The 23,710-nt window shown below is 45.5% G+C and overlaps 1 protein-coding gene across 2 annotated transcripts in view; it reads left to right on the top strand.

Annotated features, from left to right (window-relative positions):
• DMRT1 (doublesex and mab-3 related transcription factor 1) overlaps nucleotides 1–19,145 on the top strand; it is a 57,751-nt gene extending 38,606 nt beyond the window's left edge. For both annotated transcript variants that reach the window (XM_032097022.1, XM_032097023.1), the window contains one exon: nucleotides 18,325–19,145. In XM_032097022.1, coding sequence (XP_031952913.1) covers nucleotides 18,325–18,441 — 117 coding nt within the window. In that variant the 3' untranslated portion in view covers nucleotides 18,442–19,145. The remainder of the gene's footprint in view (nucleotides 1–18,324) is intronic.
• Nucleotides 19,146–23,710: the final 4,565 nt, after the last annotated feature.

The following is a 23,710-nucleotide window of genomic DNA, read 5'->3' as shown; positions in this document are numbered from 1 at the left end:
ACGCTTGCTCTTTGATCTGGGAGAAGCTGCTGATCCTTCCTCAAGAGCAGTAGAAAAAACTATTTTTTGAAGGCTTTCCACCTGTTTTTGTATAAAAACAGATATTTCTGGACTGCGGCTTTAGAATCCCCTAGCAGGAATTTTAAGCTCTCATGGAAACTGTGTGTGAATGTTTTCATTTTTCAGCATCCTAGCAAGAGAGAGTGGGACAGCCTGAACTCTCAGCAGTTGCCAGTGGCACCCCATCCCCCCACACCTGCAAAACCACATGCACCCAGAAGGGGGTCAGACTGGGTAGTTGTCAGAGGAAGTTTTTCTTCATGGGATGTATTTGTCTGTTGTTTAGTATTTCGTGTGGATCGAAGGGTGCAGGGTTTTTGAAATTGAAGCCTGCATTTTGTTATGAGTCGGAGGCCTTGAGGTGGTAAAGCAAGGGTTTGAGGAAAGTCCTGTTCTGAGGAAGCTCACATCAGTGGTACAGTTGGCCAAGGCAGGTGCCAGATCCAAAGCACTACATTTGCTTTCTTCAGTTGCCTTCTATGAAAAGAAGTTTGTGGTGTCCCATCAATCCCAGTCGGGAAAGCCTCACTGACGGTGCAGCAGAGAGCCGGCAGTGGGAGAGTGGTGCCACCTTGGTAGCGCTGGGTCCTGCACAGGGCATCAGCATCTCTCTGTGCACCTGCCAGGCTGCTATCCTGGAGTACATAATGACTCTGTTAGCTTTCCCTGGACACCTCCTCTCTTCTGCTTTACATTGTTTTAGCAGAGGGAGGTTTCTCAGTGCCTCCTGCAGTTACAAGCATTTTAGAGCCACATGTTGAGAGACCAGTGGGTTATACCCACTGCACCCCTGGACTTAAATTTCTGCATATATGAGCTGCTCTTTATGTTGTAATTTGTCTGGTTAAGAGAAGAGAGAGCTCCATATTCAGCTATAATCTTTTCAGTGCATGAGAGCCTGGCTAGACCACCTTGCAGTTCATGCCAGTTTTGCAGCTCAGGTAAGAGTCTCCATCTGAGCTGCAGTTCTTCTGCAGCTTCTGCTTATAAATTAACCCTGTGCAGATTGTGAGAAACTCTAGCAAAAGAAGCATTTGTTACTGAGCTCTAAAGAAAAAGGGAGAAGAAAAATAATTATTAAGGCTCTATAGTGTAGGCTGGCCTTGCTTCTTGCAGGGAGCTGAATTGTGACTCTTTGCAAGGGGTTGTTGCAGTCCATGGTGCTGCTCCCAGAATGATCTCGGGAAACAAAGAAGAGTAGCATCTGTTCCCACTGCCGTGCTTGCATGCTATGAGGAGTTTTCTGTCTTTTCCTTTCCCCTGCCACAAAAGCAAACTTCTGACAGAAGAGAAGTAGCTTTCCTACAAGCAGTGAGCAAAGTTGCTGGGGGATGTTGGAGTGCTGTGTGTAACGCATAGGATAACAATGAATCGTCGCGTGGGAGCAGGACCAGACAGCTCATAACTCACTGTGCCTGTTTTATAAATATACATATTTATATTGCATGTGTAAATAATACCGAAGTTTGTTCCCTGCACATGATGAATGTAACCCTGCGGACCAGGGTAGGGGAGAGATACCAAGGCTACTTAATGGGCTTTCTTAATTTGGCAATTGTCTGTGTGCCTGCCCGTCAAACATTTTTAATTCTATGCTTCAGTGTAGCCGATGAGTTTATTTCCAGTGCTCCTCACAGGCATAGCTCAGGCCAAGTACAGATTGAATAACCTTCAGGAAAGCTGTGCTGTCCTTCTGTCGGCCGCTGTCTTTGAAAATTGCCTGCAGAGTTAGTGAGCAGGAACAGTTAAGATTTACAAACAATGATGAAGCTTGTCATGCATCTTTCACCATTCATCATCTGGGTGCCGTGGCTGGGCGGTGAAGTGTTCTTCATAAAAACCAGCTCAGTGTGAAATACACCTCGCAGCAATGTTTACTGCTCTGAAACTCGTCAGCAGCCCTTTATAGTAAATCCAGATTGCGATGTGACATTACAGTATATCATTGCAGAGCGCGCTGGGGTTTACACTAGAAATGAGTGCAGTTCACACCAGATGAGATGTCGAAATTGAGTTATGTAGGAATTTGGCTGTTATATGGGGATAGCTTTTGTTTTCTGAGGACTGAAAGTTAGCTTTATATATATAATATATATAATCTACACATACCTGCACTTGTGTGTGGGTGCCTATATCGATATACATGGATATATAGATACACTATGTGCACATTCTGTGTACAAAGACTGCATACCCTCACAGATTTCTCTGGTAGGACCCTGTCTTAATGTTTATGCTGTTTCTTAATAAATATTTCAGTATTTTGTTAAAGTGCTGCATTTTAGCGTTATCTCTTCAGTGAAGTAGATACTTACTTTCAGAAAATTCTTTTTTCAAAGAGATGATGCAGGTGGCTGGTAACCACTGAAACAGTGCTAAACAGGTTTGGGTTTTGGGGGGGGTTTTATGTGTGAATGTCTCCTAGAGCTTGGAAGATGAAGCTTTGAGTAGAAGATTTGGGGAAAACTTAGGCAGGAGCTTTGAAATACAAAAACTATGGAAGTTACTGCACACATGGCCATGTGCTGGGATTGGACATGTTCTCCGTGCTTGTGTTAGCCCTTTCAATTGCAGTGTGGACACAAGGTCATTGAGAATAAGATAAAATAGTAGATGCCTTTTTCCAATTACGTAAGTGGGAAGTCGGTGCAAAACGCAACCAAGACACTTCACGTTATCAGTAAATTGAGACTGAGTCTTTGGAGATAAAATGTGCTGTCTTGGACATCTGGTGGTCTGAGAAATACCTCTGGAGTTAAGCAGTAATAGCTGCATAAAGTGGAAAGCAGTGTTGGCCTACAGACAAGGACAATAACTTGCTTCAGTAAAAGTTAGGTACTTTGGTGGTAGTTAACTGAGTAAAAAGAAAGAAACTATTTGTGACAGACCAGCGAAGTTTTTAAGTGCTTCCTGTGATTTCATGTGTTTTTATTTCAGTTCTGTTCTGCAAAGCCTGTGAATTAAGCTATATTTCATTGTCTTCAGTGCTGTGACTGCTTTGAGTTTGAAACAAAGCTGTCATTTTCTGGAATCTTCACTGAAGTCTTCTGGTTTTACTATTGCCTGACTTTTCAACCAGAGGGGGAGATATATTTGAAATACTGTTATATTTAATCTTAGATTTCTGAGACCATGCTCAGGTATTAAATATAGTTCAGAAGTGCAAAAAGGAGTGGGACTGCAGTTGTTACTACCAGATAGGAGAGATAACTATACTTTATTTGTCCTCCTCAGCTATTTTCAGTTCCTACACTTGTTTTTGCTTTAAGTGCTAATACTGCAGTGAAATTGTACTTTTCTAGCTCAGAACAGTTTTCACAAATGTGTTTATTAGTACTGATTTTATTTGGTTGATTTGTTACATTTATCTGAAAAACCCAACACTTTTGAGTCTGCTACAGCCAATATGAAGGTAAAGCTTCAGTCTGACTAATCATGCAAGTGTAGAGGCTTCCAGGCTTACCAATAGCATTCTAGTCTTATTTGTATTCATAATTAGCTTAATGATACAGTATTGTTTATGAATTTTTTTTTACTCCTTTTATTTTGAGGGGAAGGTTTGGACACCATTACTTTTGTGGCTTGAATTAGTGGGGTAGATAGTAAAACTGTCACTTATAACATAGTGGTTTCAGGCAGCAGAATGTTGCATATAAAATCAAAGGGGTGTATTTCTTCACAACCTTGACTGCTTTATGTATCTGCTTGATTTCTAGTAACTTTACTAAGCTGCAGTCTTCAGATATTAGTAAGTGGTGCCCTGTCATAGGGATGCTGTAATAGCCTCAGGAAGCTGGAGGTCTTTATGAATATGTACTCAGAACACTTCTGTAGAACTTGTCATTTAATTTCTCATTCTGCGAAGTGACTTCTTGCTCTTGCAATGTCTGCTCTACACAGACCGAAGAGATCTCCATGAGTCAGGGTAGGAACTGGGAAAAATACTCTAGATGCTAAATTAACGGTATTTAGTGCAGTGTTAGCGTCCAGCTGTTGCTGTCCAGACATTTCCGAATTTGAATTAAATGGGCCAGGACCAAGAGAAAAAAAAAAGGTATTTTGTAGACCAGGTCAAATCAATTATACGTTATTTTCTCACACAAAGGTCTCGTGGTGACATTTTGTTACGGTGACCCTGCAAAGAGCCAGAGCAGATGTTATCTATAGAGCACTGTAAAAATAGTCCAGAAGAAATGGCTCAGAATAGGGGAAAAAAACCTACACCACAAATTAGCTAACAGTATGTTGGCTGATTATAATGACTACCTTATAGCATCCAAGAATTGTCAATCATACCTTAATGTTTATAGAAGTGAAAAGTCAATGTGTAGTTGTTTAATTTGACATGACTCAGGTTGAGAAAGTGTAATCGCTGGAGGGGACAGTTAAGTAGCTGTGCTCCGTGTCAGCCTGTCTCGCTCCGACTACTGCAGTAAACGCTTTCCTGATGAGCGATAGATTTGTTTAAATACCAGGATAATTGCTAGCTACAGCATCCAACACTCTTTTAATGCCTTGTACTACATCTGTATTGGCTCTTGCGCCTGAGGCTGTTTGAGGTTTCTGCAGGGAAGAAGGCATGTAACTTCAATTACATTGTTCTCCTTTGGGTTTTGAAGGGTAATTGTTGCAGAGATAAATAGGCTGTAATAAATTACATTTCGTTTCTTCCAAACCTGTTGAAGTAGATCAGACATGCCAGTGTTACACCTGTTTTCTGCTTGGGCCATTTTGGTATTCTGCAGTACTGAGAACGCACAAAGAACAAGGCAAAGGGTTCCTTCACTGGAAAAATGGAAAAATACCAGGCTTCTCAAGCTATACTGGTGCAAAGCCAGTGAACTTTTTTTGCGTGCTGTAAAAGAATTTGCTTCCCCTCGCTGCTTCCACACGTGTAAATTATGATCATACATAAATATTAATGCTGATTGTGAATAATGGAACAGGAGAGAGACTCAGCTCTATTCTCTGTAATTAGGAGGGTGTCCACATTTTAACTTCTTAGTGCTGTTGGTGTTCTAAGGAGAAGACTGAAGAGACCTGGTGGTTTCTGCCAGGGTGGTTGCCCACTGATTGCCTTTTGCTGAGCACATTCCCGTTGTGTCACAGCACACACAAAGTGGTGCAGCCACAATGCAAATGCCATCAGCTCCCTACCCTTCCCTGCAGTGTACCCCACTTCTGCTACTAAAGGTTCTGCACTTGGTACCCACAGGCTGATGCAAGAAAAGCTGAAAGCCTCTGTGTACGGATTACAGCTCCCTTTAAAAATGTTTGAAGGAATTGGGGAGAGTTTATTTTTAAAATACGCTTTTCTTAAAAGTCTGACAAGATCTTGAGATTGGTTTTGAAGTATGTTGAAAATTGAACACTTAATTTGTTGGGATTCATTTTACTATGTGATCAGGAAGGAGTGGGAGCCAGGTTAAACAGAGTATTCCCTGTAGTTCATTTTTAAATAAACCAAACAGTTATAATTTAGTTTCTGTAACACTAGCATTTATATATTTGCATTTATTCCCTGCTTTCTCATAATTTTAAAATGTTTCAAAGCTGCATGCCTGATGTTCATCTCACAGTATCTGTTAAATCAGTTAAGTTTTACAAGTTGAAGATTTGTCTGAGGTCTGAATCACACCCCATATGCTGTGTGTAGGTTGTTTATTTATTCCAAGCATAGCATTAATCATGTATCAGACTGCTGAAAGTAAAAGAATATCCTAGTCCAGTTGGCTGGTAGTTTTGTTTCCTTTCTGGACATAAAAGGAAAAGAAAAATCAATGAGAGCTCTCTCCCATTCATTTATAAATCATTTTGCCTTTCAAGTTCTGTCTCAGAACAATTGCAGACACTGCAAGGAGGGTTCTGTTTTCCCACCCTGGAGTGAGTAGATGTCTATACTAGATGTTTTAGCAATTGTTTTTGTATTGGCTTTTGAGTTTATAAAACACATTTTGATAAATTTCAGTCTTGAGTCAGATTGGAGCTAGCTGTGTATCTCTAAATATAGTATAAATTTTCATAATTACTCTAAATCAAGACTTCACTCATGTTAGTTTTTGCTGTTTCCTCCCTTGGATAAGTAGGAACTTCTAGCTCGTAAAGCTGTCTCTGCCAACACATCTTGCCCTAATGCTTCCCTGAGTCACAAGTGTTTTCAGGATCTTTAATTTTCTGGACTGAGTCTCTTAATTTTTCCAAGGCGTAAACACTGCACATAGGTTTGTGCCTACAGAGTCTACATCGGAGTGAAGTAACACTGGCTTGTTAGGAGGTGTCTGATGTATTCCTGTTAGGTGGATGCACTAGTTCCCTGTGACTACCCGAAATGAATATGCAACTGCCTGACTGGTTAAAAAGGCCTCAGGATCGGGGAATGTGGGTTGGCCCCTAGTTTGAAAGTAATTACCCCTTCTCAGCTGTGGGCTGACCTCTGTAGCTGTGACTCTTAACTTTCCAGCTTGGATCATTTCATCTGCTTTTCCTTCTGCCTTCAACTGCTCTGCCTTTCAGCTATGTGTGTGGAGTAGGACCGCCTTCCCTATCTTTCAAGAGAGGGGAAAACCCCCTCTCCTGACCCTGAACAGCACCAAGTATGGAGTTCCTGTGTAGTGCGAGCTCCTTGCAGCCCATGCTCTTGACTCCCTTCACTGCCCCTGCCCGGTGTCCATGGTGGCTTGCAGCAGGGCTGTATGATGCAGCAGAGGATGAGCTCCAGTTTTCACTTACCTCATCCTGCCTGTCTTGCCCTTAGAGTGTCGAACCACTTCCTTACTGACCAGAGTGGCATTCAGCACTGTTGAAACTGAGAGGGAGTCTTGGAGTGATTTTCTTGAAGGCAGGCAGTCTTTGATGCAGCCACCAGTGTCTGGATTGGCCCCAGAAACCTGTCTTAAAATTTTCTCTACAACAGATGCCAGTAATAAAATTCTGATTTTCTGTTCATCTATTTAAGTATTTTAGAACTTTTCTGCCACTTAAGCATGATTTAAAGTTCACCGTCTGGACTTCAGAGAGTGCCAGGCAAAGGCAGGGAAAGTGCATGTTGAAGCTTGTTGGCTACACTTGCTCCCATTCCTATAATATTAGTAAGGAAGGATGGCACAAGAGGACCTAGTACTCTAGTAGGAGTCCAAAACAACCAAGGGTTTTGGGCCCTTCTGGCCCTACAGCTTGTAGACAGTAACCAGTGTGATCCAGTGTGAACCAAGGCTGCTGCTGTCAGGATCCAGAAGAAAATGCTGGATACTGGTGGGTTGACCTTCCCACCAGGTGGGCATCACCAGGTGGGCTGTAGGACATCAGTGGGCTTGTGGAGATGCAGCTGGCAGCACCACCAGCATCATTAGACACAGCCCATGCCCTCCAGCTGATGGCACATACTCAGCATTACTTGTATTGTGTTCATGGAAATGAATATAAATACAGCACAGCGGATCTGTCTTAAGCCTAATGTTGTGTGAAACTTCATTTAACTTACTTGACTACCTCAAAAGTGTTTTGTGTTCTGTTTTTGTCCCTATTTACTCAAGTATTGTGACTTACTGCAGCAGGGTTCCTAAACTTTGAGGGGAATAAATCTCACTTTAAAATAAGTAGCAACATTTTTACTCTGCACATACCCATCTTGTGCTGTGTATTTCATCAATACTCGTTGAACCATTTTACAGCAGATCTGCTGAACTTGCATCAAATTAAAGTTAATATTAAAAACGGTAATGCCATGGTAATACTAAGTCACTTTAAAGCCTTTGGGCTTCTTAAACTGCAGATTCATTTGAATTGTAAGACATAGATGATAAGGCTTTTTATTTCTTTCCTCTTACTCAATTTTGGGCACAGTCATTGGTGAGTACAGTGTTGCTCATGCTGAAATCAGTGACAAACCTCCTGTTCCTTCTGCAGGTATGGTACAAGTTGCAGATTCTTGTCTTCTCCCTTGCCAGAAGAGACAGTTGAATTATAAGAGAATTAAAAAAGTAAATAAATCTATTTGCAAGTGGAAATATATTGTATTTACCATAACACATCACTTGCATTAGACGCAGTATTTTTGACTGATTGCTTAGTAACCTCTTGACTTCCAAAAGCTTGCAAGTTATGTTAAAAAAAAAAAAAAATTAAGCTGTGTAATATAGGGATGTTGCACTAAGACAGTATTTTCTAAAATTAAATCATTAAAGCTGAAAGACCTGAGTCCATCATTATTAACTATTTGGTTATGCTTTGAATATTAGGACTGATGACCCTGAGCATGGATTTCATCCTCATTTTGTAAGTTGAAAGTGACACTGGCAACAATGAAATACAAAGAGAAGTGACCATATTAACATTTACATTGCTAGTCTTGGTGTTGTGCAAACTGGTTTTTTTTGTTCCTGATACACTAGTGAAGATTAACAGCCCTTCTGACCCAAGAATGGAGAGACATTCAGCCAAAACAGTGTTGTATTTGGATTTCTGTGCTGAATACCAAAAGGTTTTATGTGATTATTAGAGCTCTTGGAATCCTGTTTCTTTCCTTTAGTATAGCTACACAAGGAAGAAACTTTGTGCCTTTTGTTTTGTGTTTCCACATACTCTGCTACTTGTTAACATAATCCTGAGTCTCAAGTGCACTCTTTCCTTTCAAATTAACCATGTTTTTCAAAAAACTTTTCATTGTCTCAGCTGTTGCAAACGGCAGTGCATTTTTAGGTAGGACAATTGATGCTTCTAAGGTAATTATTCCCAAGGAACTTCTTGTATAGACAGGTTTTAAATATATCTTAAGAAAACAAGGGCTGCTGTATTGTAGTGATGTGGATGAGGAATCGGGACTCTCTAGTTGTCTCCTGTGTTGCTCTAGGAGATAGGTGTAGCCTGTGAGGTCTTGCCTTGCAATAGGAATCAGTCCCCACCTCCATCTGCACCCTCAGTATCAGCAGTCATCCCACAGAAAAGCCTTTTGCCTGTTCATTCCCTTGTGCTGCTACACAACAGCCCTGATAAGCATGTGCAACCATTTTGCCATTAAGAGCAGCTGTGGATGTCCATTTCAGTCACCTCTGTGTGGCATTATCTGTTGGTTAGGTGGTGTTAGGGATGTATGGAAAAGCCAGTGTCTTCAGCATAGGAGAAGATGCAGAACCCAGGAGGAGGTGGACAGTAAGCAGTCTCCATAAAATTAGCATGAAGTCACCTAACTGTGTCTGAGGGAACTCTAGGGTGCTCAGAGACAATGCCACGTTCTCTTCTTGAGAGCTGGCTGGAAATTGTTCTGATAGAAACTTCTGCTTTGGAAAAATCTAACCCACTGATTGTTTTTGCTGAAATCACATATTTCTGCAAACTTAGAACAGGACAGAGGGATTCAGGTGGCCTTCTTCCCTCAACAGTCTCACATGGATGATGGGTCCATTTTGAGCCTGGAGAAGAGAGTCCAGGGAGACCTAAGTGGGGCCTTTCAGTAGTTAGAGGGGGCTGATAAGAAAGGGCATGACAGGTTTTTTAGTAGGACCTGTAGTGATAGGACAAGGAATAATGGTTTTAAACTAGAGGAGGGTAAATTCAGACTAGATACTGGGAGAATTTTTTTACAATGATGGTGGTAAAACACTGGCACAGATTGTCCAGAGAGGTCATGTGTGGAAACATTCACAGAAACATTCAGTGTCAGGTTGAATGGGACTCTGGGCTACCTGATCTAGTTTGAGGTGTCTCTTCTCAGTGCAAGGGAGCTGAACTGGATGGCCTGAAGATCCCTTCCAACCAAAGTACTCTATGATTCCTGTGAAAGATTTGGAGTTGCAGGCAGTCTGTTGCTATTCTTGCATTGCCATCAAGGGTTGCTGCCCATTCACATGGTTGTGCGGCCTCCTGTGACTCTTGATTTGTGGAATGGTTTGTTCTCTTTTTTGGGGGGGGGGGAACCCAAACCAAACAAACTTCTGTAAACACAGTTCATTTCATGGATCTGGCTTCAAAGGTGGCCACACAGGAGAGGCATGTGGGGTGCTAAGACCTGCCTCTATATTGTGCCCGGTAGCGGGACAGTCTAGGGAGTTGTAAGACTCTGGCCCCACAGCGATTTTGTGCAAAACCAGTCCTGGCAGGATAAAATGCTCAAAAGGAAATTTGGGCCTGTGCACCAGCAGCTGGCAAGATAGTTTCATATTTCTTGTGAGAAATGATTGATATTTATATTTTAATCTTGTTGTTAGAACAGGTTTTGATTACTGTAGGAGTAAGAAAAACAATCTAAAGTGGATTTGAAGTTCATTTTTTTTCTTAATGCTGCTTGTCTTTTCTCAGTCTTCTGAGTATAACACACCAGGGACATATTTTTTTAATGGAGACTCAGTCTCCAATGTTGTGTGTGGAATAGAGAAGTAGTATCTGACTTCCAGGAATAAAGAGATTTAAGGTCCCAGCTTTGTCACAGTCTTGTTACATGATGAAGCAAATGGCTTCATTCCTCTGAGATTCCTTGCTGCTCCTCAGTTAGTGACAGATGTCCAAATACCCCCTATCCCTCACAGCCACTTTTTAAATCTTCCTTTGCTGGAAATCAGTGTCTCCCCCTATGTTTCTGTGGCTGTTCTTTAATCTTGAGTCTTTAAATGGTTTGTTGGTGGCTTGGTTTCTGTTTTTCAAAAATTCCTATTGGACTCTGAGGTAGAGTACAGCCATGCAAACCATTGGGTCCTCTGGTGGACTGTGAATGTCAGAAGTAAGGATCTCCAAAAGTAGGTCTGCTGGTCAAGAGTTACAGCCCAAAGGAGAAGCGTATGCATCTCTGCAGTATTGGCAATACAACAGCTGTTCTTCATTATAATTCCCTGTGTTGCTGAGCAGCTGTGTGCCCAGGACAACACAAGGATTAAATAAAGGACTGGAGAAGGCTAGGGAGGGAAAAGGGAGATGCCTTTTGCATTTAATCATGATGCCTTTCTTTGTAGTCTTACTACCAGATAAAAATAGGTCAAATCAAACTTCATCCCAGCTCTTTTGTGGCTGAGGTTGTCATGCTTTATATGTAATCATGCAGAATGTTTTCACTTAAAAATGAGTCAAAAACGATCTACAGAAATGCCTGTTTTACCTTGTTACCCAGCAGTGGGAAATGCCTGCTTTATGTTGAGATGCTGGAGAATGTTTTTCTTCATGTGTTCTAGCACAAAATCTTTGTGAAATGATTAAAATAATGTTTTATTTTTGAGAGAACTAGCCTTTAGGGTTCCTGGCAGTGGAATATAAACCTGGGAAGTTTCTGTGGAGGTGTACCTGGCTGGGACCTGACTCAGCAGAGTGAGCACTTGAGGCAAGGAACCATTCACTTCTGCCAAACAAAAAGAGAGCTTCTATCAGCTGAATTTTTGCACATCACCTTTCAGTCATTCAAAGCAAGGGTACGCACCTCAGCACATCTGAAGTTTTTCTGAGATGTTCATCATCTGCCTTTCCTAGCCTGCAGGAGTGGCTTAATGACAGTAAGTTAGCCACAGAATGTAAAGCTGGTGATAGGAGAGAGCGTTGGTCCATCACTACTGCTCTGCTCCAGTTCGTGCATGCAGGCAGGGAGGGCAGTTGCTTTGTAGAAGATTGGTGTAGTTTCAAGCCATGTTTTGGAGTCTGAGAAAAAGCCAATGCTTCCCAAATACCATTTTTGCATCCTGTCTGTCTAGCTGGTAGTGGGTGAGAGGTAGAAAGCCTTGTTTGATTGTTTCACATATTACTGTAAGAGAATTTAAAACCAGATTTGAGGGAGTCAGCAGGAGGATATTTTCTCCAGCTTCTGGTTTCTAATTACATCAGTTACAGCCCTTCGTTCTTAGTTGCTAAAACTACAAGCATGAGCTGGAAAAGAATGAGATAATCCATGGTAAAGCATACTGAATAAAGATCTCTATTCAGCTCTTTACTTTTTATCCTGAGTTCCTAATGCCAAAAATTAATGCTATTTGAAAATACACAATAAGTCTGCCCTACTGTGGGCATCCAAGATAATCCTAATTGCCTTAAATGTTAGTGACGAGGGTAGGTGTTCAAGAAGGGGAAAAGGGCTGTACTATGAAATAGTATACCTTTGTTAAGAGACACAGATGGAGCATGTATTTCAAGATCCTTAGGCTTGTTTTTATTTTTGCATCAAAAAGCAGCTCTGTTTGTTGCTCTTCCTGTCAGCCGGAAGATATCCACAGGCATACGTTGCTAGAACTGGACAGGTTTCCATTGCGTTTATAGTATGCAAAGCAGAAAAGGAGCATCAGTCCCATGCTCTTGCAAATTGGTCCACATTGTGGTCAGCAGAGAAGAGTCCATAACACACTTATCACAAGAAAAGTCACAAAGACATTTCAGCTGGTCAGAGTAATATGTGGAGGTCAGTTTCAAGGCAGACCCATAGCTGAGTTTTCTTTTTCCCCTTGTAAACTACTTGGTATCAGCCTCCTCGTCTTACACTCTGCTGTGCATCATTCTTACACTGCTGCGAAGAAGTCTGCACTCACACTGTGTTGTGGTGACCAGCTGCAGCAAGCAAAAACCCTTGGCTTCAGGTGGGCTTCCAGGATTTGTCCCTCTGGAAGCTATCCCCTGGTCCAGACCTTCAACTGAGGCCTGAGGGAGGAGAAGGACAGTCAATACAGAAAATGCATAGCACATTTATGCACTTGCAGATGTTGGCAGGAATTTTCAGTGAGAACCGTTTCATCCCAGCAGTCGTCCTGAGCAAGAGAGATGTAGTGAAGATGATAGCAGTTTGGAGGTTTTTTACTTCAGTTCATACAGAGTAGAAGCAAAAGAAATAAAAGATATTGAGGATTCACCAAGTGCAAATGTCCTTCAGAAACATGCGTTATGTCAGCTTTACAAACTTGGAATCTTTGTGTTCAGAGAAAATCTTGGAAACAGCTGATTCAAGAGGGTCTCTTACTTTTCTTGCAGCTCCTCTGTGGCCTTCTAGCAGGAACCTATAGTCTCTTGACTGCTGATGTCTTAGATCTGCAGAGAGCAGAATACTGGAGTATGAGACTGAACCCATTGCATGGCTGGTGTATGAGCAGCCTGCCGCTAACGCTCGTTTTTTCACCCTGGTGTAAGTCAGTAGTCCTCCATCTTTATTTTAAATAAAGCATTCCCATAGGAGTGAATCACATCACATCAGAGATACAGCAGAGGTAGATTTTCTTTTTGGCCATTTGTTAGTTAACTCTGCTTAAGGAGTTGAACCCTTGTTCGAGAACATGGGGTTAAGCACTCCCGAAGGCGAGAGGCGGCTGAAGGGAAATTACTTAGGAGAATTTACTTGGCCTTCCTGCATGTGTTTACATGGAGGTTACATCTTGCCCATCTTATCATCTACAGCACATTCAGCACAGACCTTGACACTCTTGCTGCCATTCTAATGCTTTCTCCACAACAGGGAAATTGTGCTTTTCTCCCATTCTCTTTTTCTGTATGTCTTCTCAGTTTCTGAGACAGCAACTGAGGATTCTGATAGTTCTCTGATTCCTAGTGGCTGCTTTTGCAGCAGTAATTGTTTCGGTGGGGGGGTGTTTGGTTGATTTGGGGTTTTTGACCTAATGCTTTGTCAAGCAGTTACTATAGTGTTACTGTAGTTGCGATTGCCTGGCAGGCTGTTTGCTGATGCTGGGAGGTAGAGTCAACCCTTTTTGACAACAATCTGAGCAGCAGGGTACCTTTGACTTGGGTGGAAACTGGGAATTGTTTCCAAACTGAGTTTGACCTGTGGTTATTTTCAAGTCACCAAGTCAGGGAGCATGGCCAGCCACACCTTATGTCTTACAGTGGTTTGAGTTGGTATGCTGAAGAGAATGCCAGTGCCATTTTCTCCTATTTTGCCCTTTTTGTGGGTATCATGACTTGCTTCTTGGCTTGACCGCCAGTGGTTTCATAGGCCAGTTTGGTTTTCAAGAGTTTTGGCTTTTTATGTGGGATCTCTGTAGCCTGGAGTGGAAGCTGCTGCTTGCAACAGCAGTAATATTTGCAAGAGGAAACTGCTTTGGAGGAGAAAGTACTGTGAAGAGCAGTTCCTGTCCACCCTCATGCCAAAAACTTCGGCAAGCTTTAGTGATGCTCCCATGCCATCAAGTGCCAGTGGCACCTAGTTCTTCATTCTCCATGTGTGGCTGTGCTGACACACAAGTGCGCACACGAGGAAAATGTGAATGGCCCTTATCAATGTGTGGGACTGACATGCTTACTCACTTCTCTTTCCCTGAGAAAGGTGAAAGAGTTTTGAAAAATGAATTGGACCACTCAACTTAAATCTTTACAAATTGCTCCTTATTTAGAGTGTAATAGTATTCTAAATGTAAACTCAGGAAAATACTTACCTTTCAAGCATGAATATCCTGATTTCTCACATCACTGAAAGTGTATTATTCTTTTCAGTTCATTGAATTTTGGGGATCACTCAAGTTAAAAGTCAATGCAGTTTCCAGTGTCAGAAGACACAAGGTTTTGTGTTTATGGTTGGGATCCCTTCTCACTTATTTTCCTTTGTGATACTAGCTGAATTTTTTTTCAGATTCATATGGCTCAAAAGTATTCAGGTGCTTTCCCAAGGGTAAAAGGTAATTAGATCAAGGAGCAGTCTTGAACTGTCACAGACCCAATTCTGGTACTGTTATTTACACAGATAAAGGCTGTGCAACAAGTGTAGGAGGATCAGCCGCAAGCCGCAAACAGATGAAATTCGTATACTTAAATCACAAAGAGCATGGGTTTTGTTTCTTTGAACTTGGAATTTCTACATTTTATTGCTGTGTGATTAAAACACTGGAACAGAATTGCTTATTTCCTTTTTGCTGCCTTTTTATAGCTACAAGTCCCAGTCTGAGTATCATGTACTTTTTATCAGCATTGCACCTACTCACTGCACCTTGCTTGACTTCAGTGACTGTCGACTGCAGTGGAGGTCTGTTTGATAAAGCAGTTCAGGTTTGGATGCAGAAGTAGCTCTCTTACGTGTTCCGGGTAAATCTTGGTAGTGTCACAAAACCTTTGTGGCTCTCATTACATACCCCTGTGTATATTCAGAGACCAGGATATGTAGCCCAAATTGCCTAACAATCAAAACTGTGATTAATTTGGAAGTCAGTGGAAAAGCTGGTGGAGCTTCACTGATCCAGAAGACTTAGGAGCCACCGTTTGGGATGCTAAGAAAGAGATTTGGTTGTCTGTCTACCAAAAAAAGTTGTCCTCTGTGTCATTCAGCAGGTTTATACTAAACTAACACAGAGTTGCTCAAAAAATAGACCACAAAAACAAAGTGGCAGTTTTGCTGTGGTAGGGTTTTAACATCTGTACCGTAGCATGTTGAGTGGGTTTTCTGTAGGATTCGTTGTGTTTGGGGGAAAAAAAAAACACTTCCTGCAAGTTTGTCACAGAGATTTATAGATCTCAGTATTTAAAAATGGGCCTTTCCATCACTTCAGGCACATGCATGCTTAGAATTATTAACAAATCCTTTAAAATAAACTTCTTGCCCATTTGGCTGCTTGGGAGTAAACAAAAAATTAGCCCCTTTTCACCTCAATCACTTCTCTGATAATTTTTTCTTGGAGTCCAGGAACACAGAATCCTTACAGCATGTCCTAATCCTTCACACACCTTGGGCTTTGCTAAATCAGGGCAGAATGAAGTTCTGAGAGTTAGAGAGCTGAGCCCTTGAGCCAGCCAGCCCTGCCGAGGCTGCATTACTATATAATGCAAGGTACCTTATGGAGAAAGGGATGGTTCCTGATGCTAGACCTGGCCAGATCCTACCAAAGCTGCAATTGTTGGCAGGCACAACCTAAAACTGTGAATTACCATTGAGGAGCTAGTCTGTAGGACACATCGGGAGAGGTGGTAACTGCATTTTCTGTAGGTGATTTCCCCTTAGACATTGCCATGTGAACCTGCAGAGCGTCTTTGCTCTGTCGTTACATAGTCAAAGCATGAGCCACATACTCACCTGGAATAGTGCATGGTGTGTGTTTCAGATCATGGGAGTGTGGTGCAGACTGGGCCTTCACAGTGAGTATGTTTGTGCTGCTTCCCTTGCAGAGGAGCAGAAATGTTCCTCTGTTGTTCTGCTTACTTCTTGTAACGTGCATGTTTACACATGGTTCAAGTCCTAGGAGCTCTTAGGCGGTGGTAAAATGACTTTAAATAGAGAAAGTGAAGTGGAAGGAAAACTAGTATCCTCATCCAGGCACGGAGGACTCAGATGTAACTTTTCCTTGGACTCCACCATCAGCCCTGCTTAAACACTAAAAAGGAAAGGTAGGAAAACACACCATTAGGAATCAATCTCCTGGTGTGTTCTCATGGCAGAAGAGAGTTCGGCTATTGCAAACCTACAAGGATCATTTCTGATTCTGCAACACTTCTTGGTTTCAGGATTGGTGAGCTAGAAAAAAGTAAAAATCTAAACAGTTGTTCCCAACCACAGGTTATGTAAGTGCAGTTCCAGCCTGTTCTAAGTGCACATCAGTGCACTGGTTATTTGAGGCCTGGAGGTGTTGGAGACCTGTTTGGCTGTTCTGTGCATTTGACCACACAGCGAAGGAATACGTGATGCTGCAGACCAGATTCCTCTTTCTGTGTCATTAAACCAATTAGCAGTATTTGCAGGATGTTTAAAAACTGTTGGAAATTGCCTTGACTACCTTGTCACTCCCTCATGTCTAAGCACTATGTTCTTTTCTTTGTATTTTAGCTGGGAAAAAATGTAATATAGGGTTAATATCCTGTTCCCTGGAGTTAAAAAATTTATGTCAGATCTAAAAGACAGTAATAGAGTCTGCTTTGGCAGAGTGATGTTAGAGCCTTAGTCGTCCCTTATATGCATCAAATGAGACACTTGCATTAAATCAAGGAACCAGGTTCTGCAATATCAAAAATGGTCAAAACTCCCTGAAAGGAATGGAAATTGCTATTTTGTCTGTGCATGGGTTTAGTAGGTGAAAATGGTGTGTGTGATGTCAACTTCATAATGTCTTTTCCATCTCTTGGTAACCAATGTTGTGTTTAAAAACAGAACAAATTTGGAAGCTGAGCTGCAAATGAAAGTTACTGCAAAGACGCGGGATACTACAGAAATGGAGTGTTGGTGTTTTTTTAAGAGCGTATTTCTAATTTTCTCATAAGTAGTGGGCTAAACCCAGATGGTGCAGTTTACTTTCCTTGAATCCTGTTGGATTTGACTGGCTGTCAAAGTCAAACCTGACCTCATCTTTTTCATTGAACTTCAGGGCTACTAGAAGTCCCCAGTCTGCAAGCACCCAGGGCTCAAGTGTGGAGGAGCAGCTCACTTAGGCACAGCTGTGTGATTGCAGGACAGAGTTTAAGCCTCAACTTCATATTCCTTGTTTTTGTGCTGTTGTACTGGATTCATCATGGCTTCTAAAAAATAAGCAATGGCCATAAACAATATTCTCTTTTAAAAGACCACAGGCTGGTAATACTTTCCACTGAACAGTAAAATCCAGAACACAGTATTGATGATAAAGGTGTCAGTGGCTCATGCAGCTCCTGCTGTGATTTAGTTTCCCTCCAACTGCCTCAACCACCGATGCATTTTGCTAATTACATCATAGATTTTCCTATTGATGAACAGAATTTGAATTAACACGGGAAGCACTAATGTTACCCTTTCACTATTATTGTTGTACAAGAAGCCCGTGGCAGATGCTGGCAGTTTAGCTACACAAACATTAGTATTAACGATTGGCCATTTGGAATTGGTGACAAACTGCCGGCCGCTGGAATCCTGAGCCTGAAACCAATCAGGAAGTTAATGAGGAGAGAAATTACCACTGCAGCTTCCCCTTAATTATATTCACGGTAGGCAGGAAGGGAGTGTTGGGGGTGGATCTCAACTCATCTAAGGTTAGGAAGGTCAGAGACCCTTTTACTTGGTTTTTGTATCTACTGCAAATTGCAATGTTGCAACCGTTCCTAGCTCTGTATTAGTTTTAAATTCTGTAATATTTGGCCTCAGCCTCGGGCTGCCTGAGGCAGGGCCTTAGGCCTGTTGGCAGGTAACTTTCTTGTGGGTGGAGGGATACAGCCCCTAGACCTGAAGTTGTTTCCCTCCCATCCTTACTCGGTGCTCCCGCTGCGTTCACCTCGGCGGGAGGGGGGAGACCAGCACCTCAACATGCACGGGGGAACAACTCCTCGCCCCTCTTCCTGGAGAGGTCTGCTCTGGTCGGGGCCAGGGGGGTGTCTCAGTCACTGGTTTTTTTTCTCTCTTCCCCTCACTCGCAGTGTTTTCGCCGCCCAGCAGCCAGGACTCCGGCCTGGGGTGCCTGTCGAGCAGCAGCGAGAGCACCAAGGGGGACCTGGAGTGCGAGCCCCCCGCGCAGCCCGGCAACTTCGCGATGAGCCCCGTCCAGGAGGGCGGCGAGTAGCCGCGGCGTGGCGGCCCTCGTCCGGGGCAAGGCGGTACAGCAGCAGCGTTCTCGGTTTGCTTGTTCTGCTTGGGGGTTGCGGGGGACGGGCGGGGGGGGGGGTTTGGTTTCTTCTTCCCAGGTGCGGAGCGGGACGCCAGCTTCCCCGGGGGCGGCCGTGGGGCCTCCCCACCGCCGAGAAGCCAGCGCGGTGCCTCCGCCGCCCGTCTGAGGGGCGGGGGGCCGCTGTCGGGGCACAGGCGGAGAGAGCGTCGCCGAAATGCGGGCAGGGGCTCGGGGTAGCGGGAGCTGAGAGAACCGGGAGTCCGGTGCTGGCCCCTCCCCGTGCAGGAGCCGATAACTCAACTCTGGGAAACAGCATCCCGTTGTGTATTCCTAACAGTTCCTTACAGGCTAACGCTGCTGCTTGGTCTGGGAGTTTTCTTCTCATGTCGCCAAATTAACGTATTTTGCATATTACAGTTGAGTGCCTTGCCTTAGATTCCGGTCTAAACTGCAAGTAAGTAAGTCCCTTAAGAGTTGCCGTGAATTTTGGCGTTTGTTATTTTGTTAAAAATGGGCTATGGTGTTCTTTCCTTGTGTTACCAAAACCAATCTGAAGTGAAACTAGTCTAGAAAAATTCATTGTTCTCTGTAGTTGCAGCTGTACCTGAAATAAAAATGTTATTGATGACTGAATTTTCTTGTGTGTATATTTGGTGAGCTGTATTAAAACAGAAAAAAAAAAAGAAATTACTTGTATTTTCTTCGCTCTGTGCTTTGAAAACATCTATTTGATTTCACCCCCATCTGTTGTAATCAATAACCTGACCATCTTGTTTTTTATTAAATGCACTTACTCTTAATTTCATCCACCAGTGGTTTTAGAGAGAATAATGTGGAGTTACCTATATAGGTTTGACATTATAAATCACTTCTTGAGGCTGAATCGTATAGTGGTATCGATTGATCCTGATATATCACAGAAATTTACTGTCACTTCTGTTTTCAATTAAAGATACAATCAGTCAGATAATGACTTAATTGGATTTTACAGAAGATTGAGTTTTATTGCCCAGTGCTTTACGAGTTTAGTTAAGGAAGATCATTTTATCACACTTGTCAGCCTGCTCCCGCGGCTCCGTGCCCTTCTGCCGCTGCCGCCACCGCGTCGGCGGCGCGGCTCCCCGGAGGGCACGGCAGGCGGGACCGGGACGGAGGCGGGTGCTCGCTTCCACCTTTGCTCTGTCAGTCCTCGGGCCTTGCTGAAATACCGCTTCTTAATTTCCAGAGAACGTTCCACGGCTCCCTTCCCCTCTCCCCATACCCTCCCCGGGCGCAAGGCATCCCGAGGGGTGTAGCGCCGCGGTGGGGACCTGCCTGTCCCGGGCGCTATTCCCGGCCCGTTCTTAGTGCGGAGAGGGTGCTCGGTGCTCTGCGCACCCTCTGGGAGCGAGGGGTCGCGTCTCTGCCGGGCGATCGAGCCGGCCGCGCAGGCGGGATGCCCTGCCCTGGCGGCGCGGGGGGCTGCATGGCCGCCGGAGAGGCTTATGCCGCTGGCGGCCTGGGCCTGTTTCTGGTTGCCGCGCTGAGCGGGGAGCAGCCCTGGGGACAAACGAGGTGGGGAAGCGGGGAGTGGGGGAAAAAAAAAAAAGCCATGCTCTTTATACAAGCCCGTGTGGGACCTGGTTAGTGACAAGGGCGTTGAGAGTAAATTACGGGGAGAATGAATAGCGTCCTTCAGAAGACTGGGGAAATCCTGCCTGGAGTACTAAGTTTTGGAGAGGAATTCACATTCAGCATTGAGGGAACTTCGGAGGAAAAGATTGCTGGTGAAGGACGGCCGAGGAGCACATGCCACACCCCACCAAGAGTGGGTAGATGGGGGGTGGTCTCCCGGGAAAGCTTGGGCCCCCTCCTGTGGGAAGGCAGTGGATCTAGCTGGGAGCGCCTGCCGTAGGTGGTTGCCGGACCGGGTCGGCTGCCTCGTGGCAGAACGTGGCCCCGCCGGGCACGGCTGCTCGCCTCTGGCGCTTCCCCCTGGCCTGTCCGTGGGCGCTCTGTATTTGCACGGCCCGGGCCGTTCCGCCTTTTGACCTCTGGGACTCCTCTGGGCAGGGCTGACCGGGCTGTGCATGGAGCCCGGAGAGTTTTCACAGGCTTCTTGGGGTCTGGGGCGGTTTTGGGTTTGGTTGGATTTCGTTTGGTTTGTGAGTGTCTGTGAGTGGTTTCTTTGTTGCTACTGCTTTGTTTATGTTGCTTTTTTTGTTCGGAGGTTTTGTGGTTGGGGGTGTGGTTTTGTTTGTTTGTTGTTTTTATTTTGCTTTTCCACCGCACTGCAAGTCGCCCTCTTCCCGAGTATCTCTAGCTGCTTGGTAAGCAGTGACCTTCATTAGTGTTACTCCTCTCAAAAGGCGCGTTCCTCGCCCCTCGCCAGGCAGCCTTTGACTGCTAGTTTTCGTGACCCTGTATGGAATTCACATTTTCCTCGAAGTCTTCCGTGAAAGTTTCGCCCCGCTCTAGCGCGACGCCCCCCCACGCAGCGGGGCTGGCAGCGGTGCTTCTCTCCCTGCTTACTGTGTGCCAGGACAGACGGTCAGAGACACCCAGAGTCACTTTCCAAGCGGGAAATCATGCATAATTTATTCCTGTCTTTTCCCTGTAACGCGGGTAATGCCTTATTCGGGCGAGGTGAATAATCCTGCCGTTCGCACTCGCTCAACGGTGACCAGCATCCCGCGAACGCCCGCTCCCCAAAAGCTTACTTTGGAGCAGTGCAGGCCCTAGCAAACGCTCCCCCCGGCCCGACCCCTTCCTCCGCCCGCAGTGCCCGGGGAACGGCGGGGCATCCCGGTGCAGCAGACCCTGCGGCCGCCCCTGTGCGCCCGGCTGAGGCGCGGCCCACGGTGGGTTCCAGCAGCTGGGCGACAGCGCCGTGTCCTCCGGATGGCTCTACATCGAAAAGTCGCGAAACGCCAGCGGATTCGGGCCGGTTTCCAGACCGCCCCCCGCCCTGCCCGGTCCGCGGGGTTTCTTTGGCCCTTTGGCTGAGCCGGTCCCTTCCGGCTAAATGTTATTTGCAGCATATGTTTTGCACATTCATTCTCTTTCGGTCTATTTTTCTGGGCGCTAACTGCTAACACCTCATAGTCACCTTGAAATTTCCTCTGCTATTTTGCAATTAAAAGCTTAATAGCCCTGGAAACGGAGTTCATGTGGTGCAGTTTACCATCGCTCCGTCGTCTGAAAAGCTTTCTGCTGGGATCCCATTATGTGCTTGAATAAACCTTTTCGGCGAGCAGAAATGGGAACCGGGGTTGTCAGGTGTTGGGTTACAATGGACTTTCAGGCAGGGGACGTTTTGCTAACATAAATACGAATCTGGCCCAATGGGTAGATGTTGTCAAATACTAGGACATGGAAACCATTCCCATCAAATACGAGAAAAGGATTACAGCATTATATCAAACGGCTATTTCAGCCTAAACGCCCGATGTGCAGCCAAGCGAGAGAGGGGCCCCCGGCCCTCAGCCAGCCTACCGCCGCGTCGGGCATCTCGGCTCGGGATCCGGCAGCCGCCCGACCGGCTGCGGTGGCGGAGGCGCCCCGCAGGACCCTCTCCAGCTAGTGAGGAAGTAGGGTTTTCCACCATCACCACCACCCCGCAGGCATTTGCACCCTGTTTCTTCGTTTTGAGGGAGCGGATTTCCAAGGGTGGGTGCGCATCATCTTTTACGTAATTTTGTGATAGTTGAATGTTTGGTCCGCTTCTTTCTTTTTCTCCCCTCTGTGGGGACCCCCGAGTGTGCAAGAGACCACGCGGGGGAGGCCAGTTGCGAGCTGCAGGGTTCAGTGCATGCACTCCGGCAGCAAAAAGGTGATGTTTCACTAGCGCTGCGAGAAAATGCACTGTTCCCCGTATCTGATGCAATTCACCTCCCCGGCTCAGTGCGATTTACAGATGGAGTGCTCATCCTCCTCACGCTCCGCGCACGGCCCTGGGGAGAAAGATCGCGGTGAATATCTCTTCCTCTAGAAGTAGAAGAGTAATGAGGAAAGAGCCTAATAATGAAATACCACGCAAATACCTTTTCAGCATACACTGTGACTTTTATTCTCTCCGGCGAAATACTTCCAGAGTTTTAAATCGGGTTTCGTTATTACGTAGCCTCGCTAAAAGCTTTATTTCGTGTAGCGGTTATGGTGGAGGGAAGAGCAGGGGAGTTCTTGAGGCAACGAAATGGCTTCGGGTCCAAGCACCAGCCCCTGCCCTCCCGCGAATGCTACGCCGCGGGCAGATGAACGCTTGCAGTAATTTGTTTCCCCCCAGCCAAAATGCATATAACTTTATCTTTCTTTTTTCCCCCACCAATGTATTACATTTGGATTCAAGGTTCTCGCTGCCACACGGGAAATACCCGTGTTTCAGCGAGAAACTCCTCCGCGTGCGGAAATGCAGAACATTACAAGTCCGCCATGTGAGACATATCATTTAGGTTTCAAGCAACCTGACTTGCCGTGAATTTCACGTTCCTTTCTATAGCCATCGTTTGCGTTTAGGTAGCTGTCTTGCCGCGGTACGTAGAGAGGCAGCGGAGCCCATGGGGGCAGGTGCCTACCGCGGCTCTCCAGCTCTGCGGCGCGATCCCTCCGGGACGCGGCCGCAACCCGATTCGGCGCAGTTGTTCTGGGCAGCTCCTGGTCCCGGGCAGCTCCTGCTCCGGGCAGCTCTTTGCTGCTGCAAAACTTTAATAAAACTTTGATCTCGACTCCCTGCCACTGCCTCGCGACGCTGGGCCACAGGCGCTAGCAGCCATACACCGTGCCGCCGAACCCGGTGTCCCGTGGGCTTTCGAGGCGAGGCCAACGCAGAGCCCGGAGAAACCTCCTAGACCCGCTCATCCCTCAGCCCGGGGTGCCTTCGGGGGGTGAGCCGTGCGGAGGCAGGGGGTGGGTGGCAACAGCCGCGGTCCCGGTCCGCTCGGGGACGAACCCCTTTGGCACGGCACGGGCATCGCCGCCGCCCCGACGGCGGAGCAGACGCCCCCCCGCGCCGCTTCCTTCCCTCCCTCCTTCCCTCCCTCTGTTCCCCTATCTTTCTCTCCCTCCATTCCCCTGTCGGCGCCGGGGAAGGAGGGTGGCGGTGGGGGCGGGAGGGGGCGGGGGCGGACTGAGGGGCTCTGGGCTCAGCGGGGCGGCGCGGGCAGCGGCAGTGTCGCTCCGGCCGGCGGCAGCGCTCTGCCCGCCGGTGCCACCGCGGCGGG

Source organism: Corvus moneduloides, chromosome Z (genome assembly GCF_009650955.1).
Source record: "Corvus moneduloides isolate bCorMon1 chromosome Z, bCorMon1.pri, whole genome shotgun sequence".
In the NCBI taxonomy this organism is placed as follows: domain Eukaryota; kingdom Metazoa; phylum Chordata; class Aves; order Passeriformes; family Corvidae; genus Corvus; species Corvus moneduloides.
Note: the sequence above shows the minus strand (reverse complement) of the source record. Positions and strands in the feature narration are given on the sequence as shown.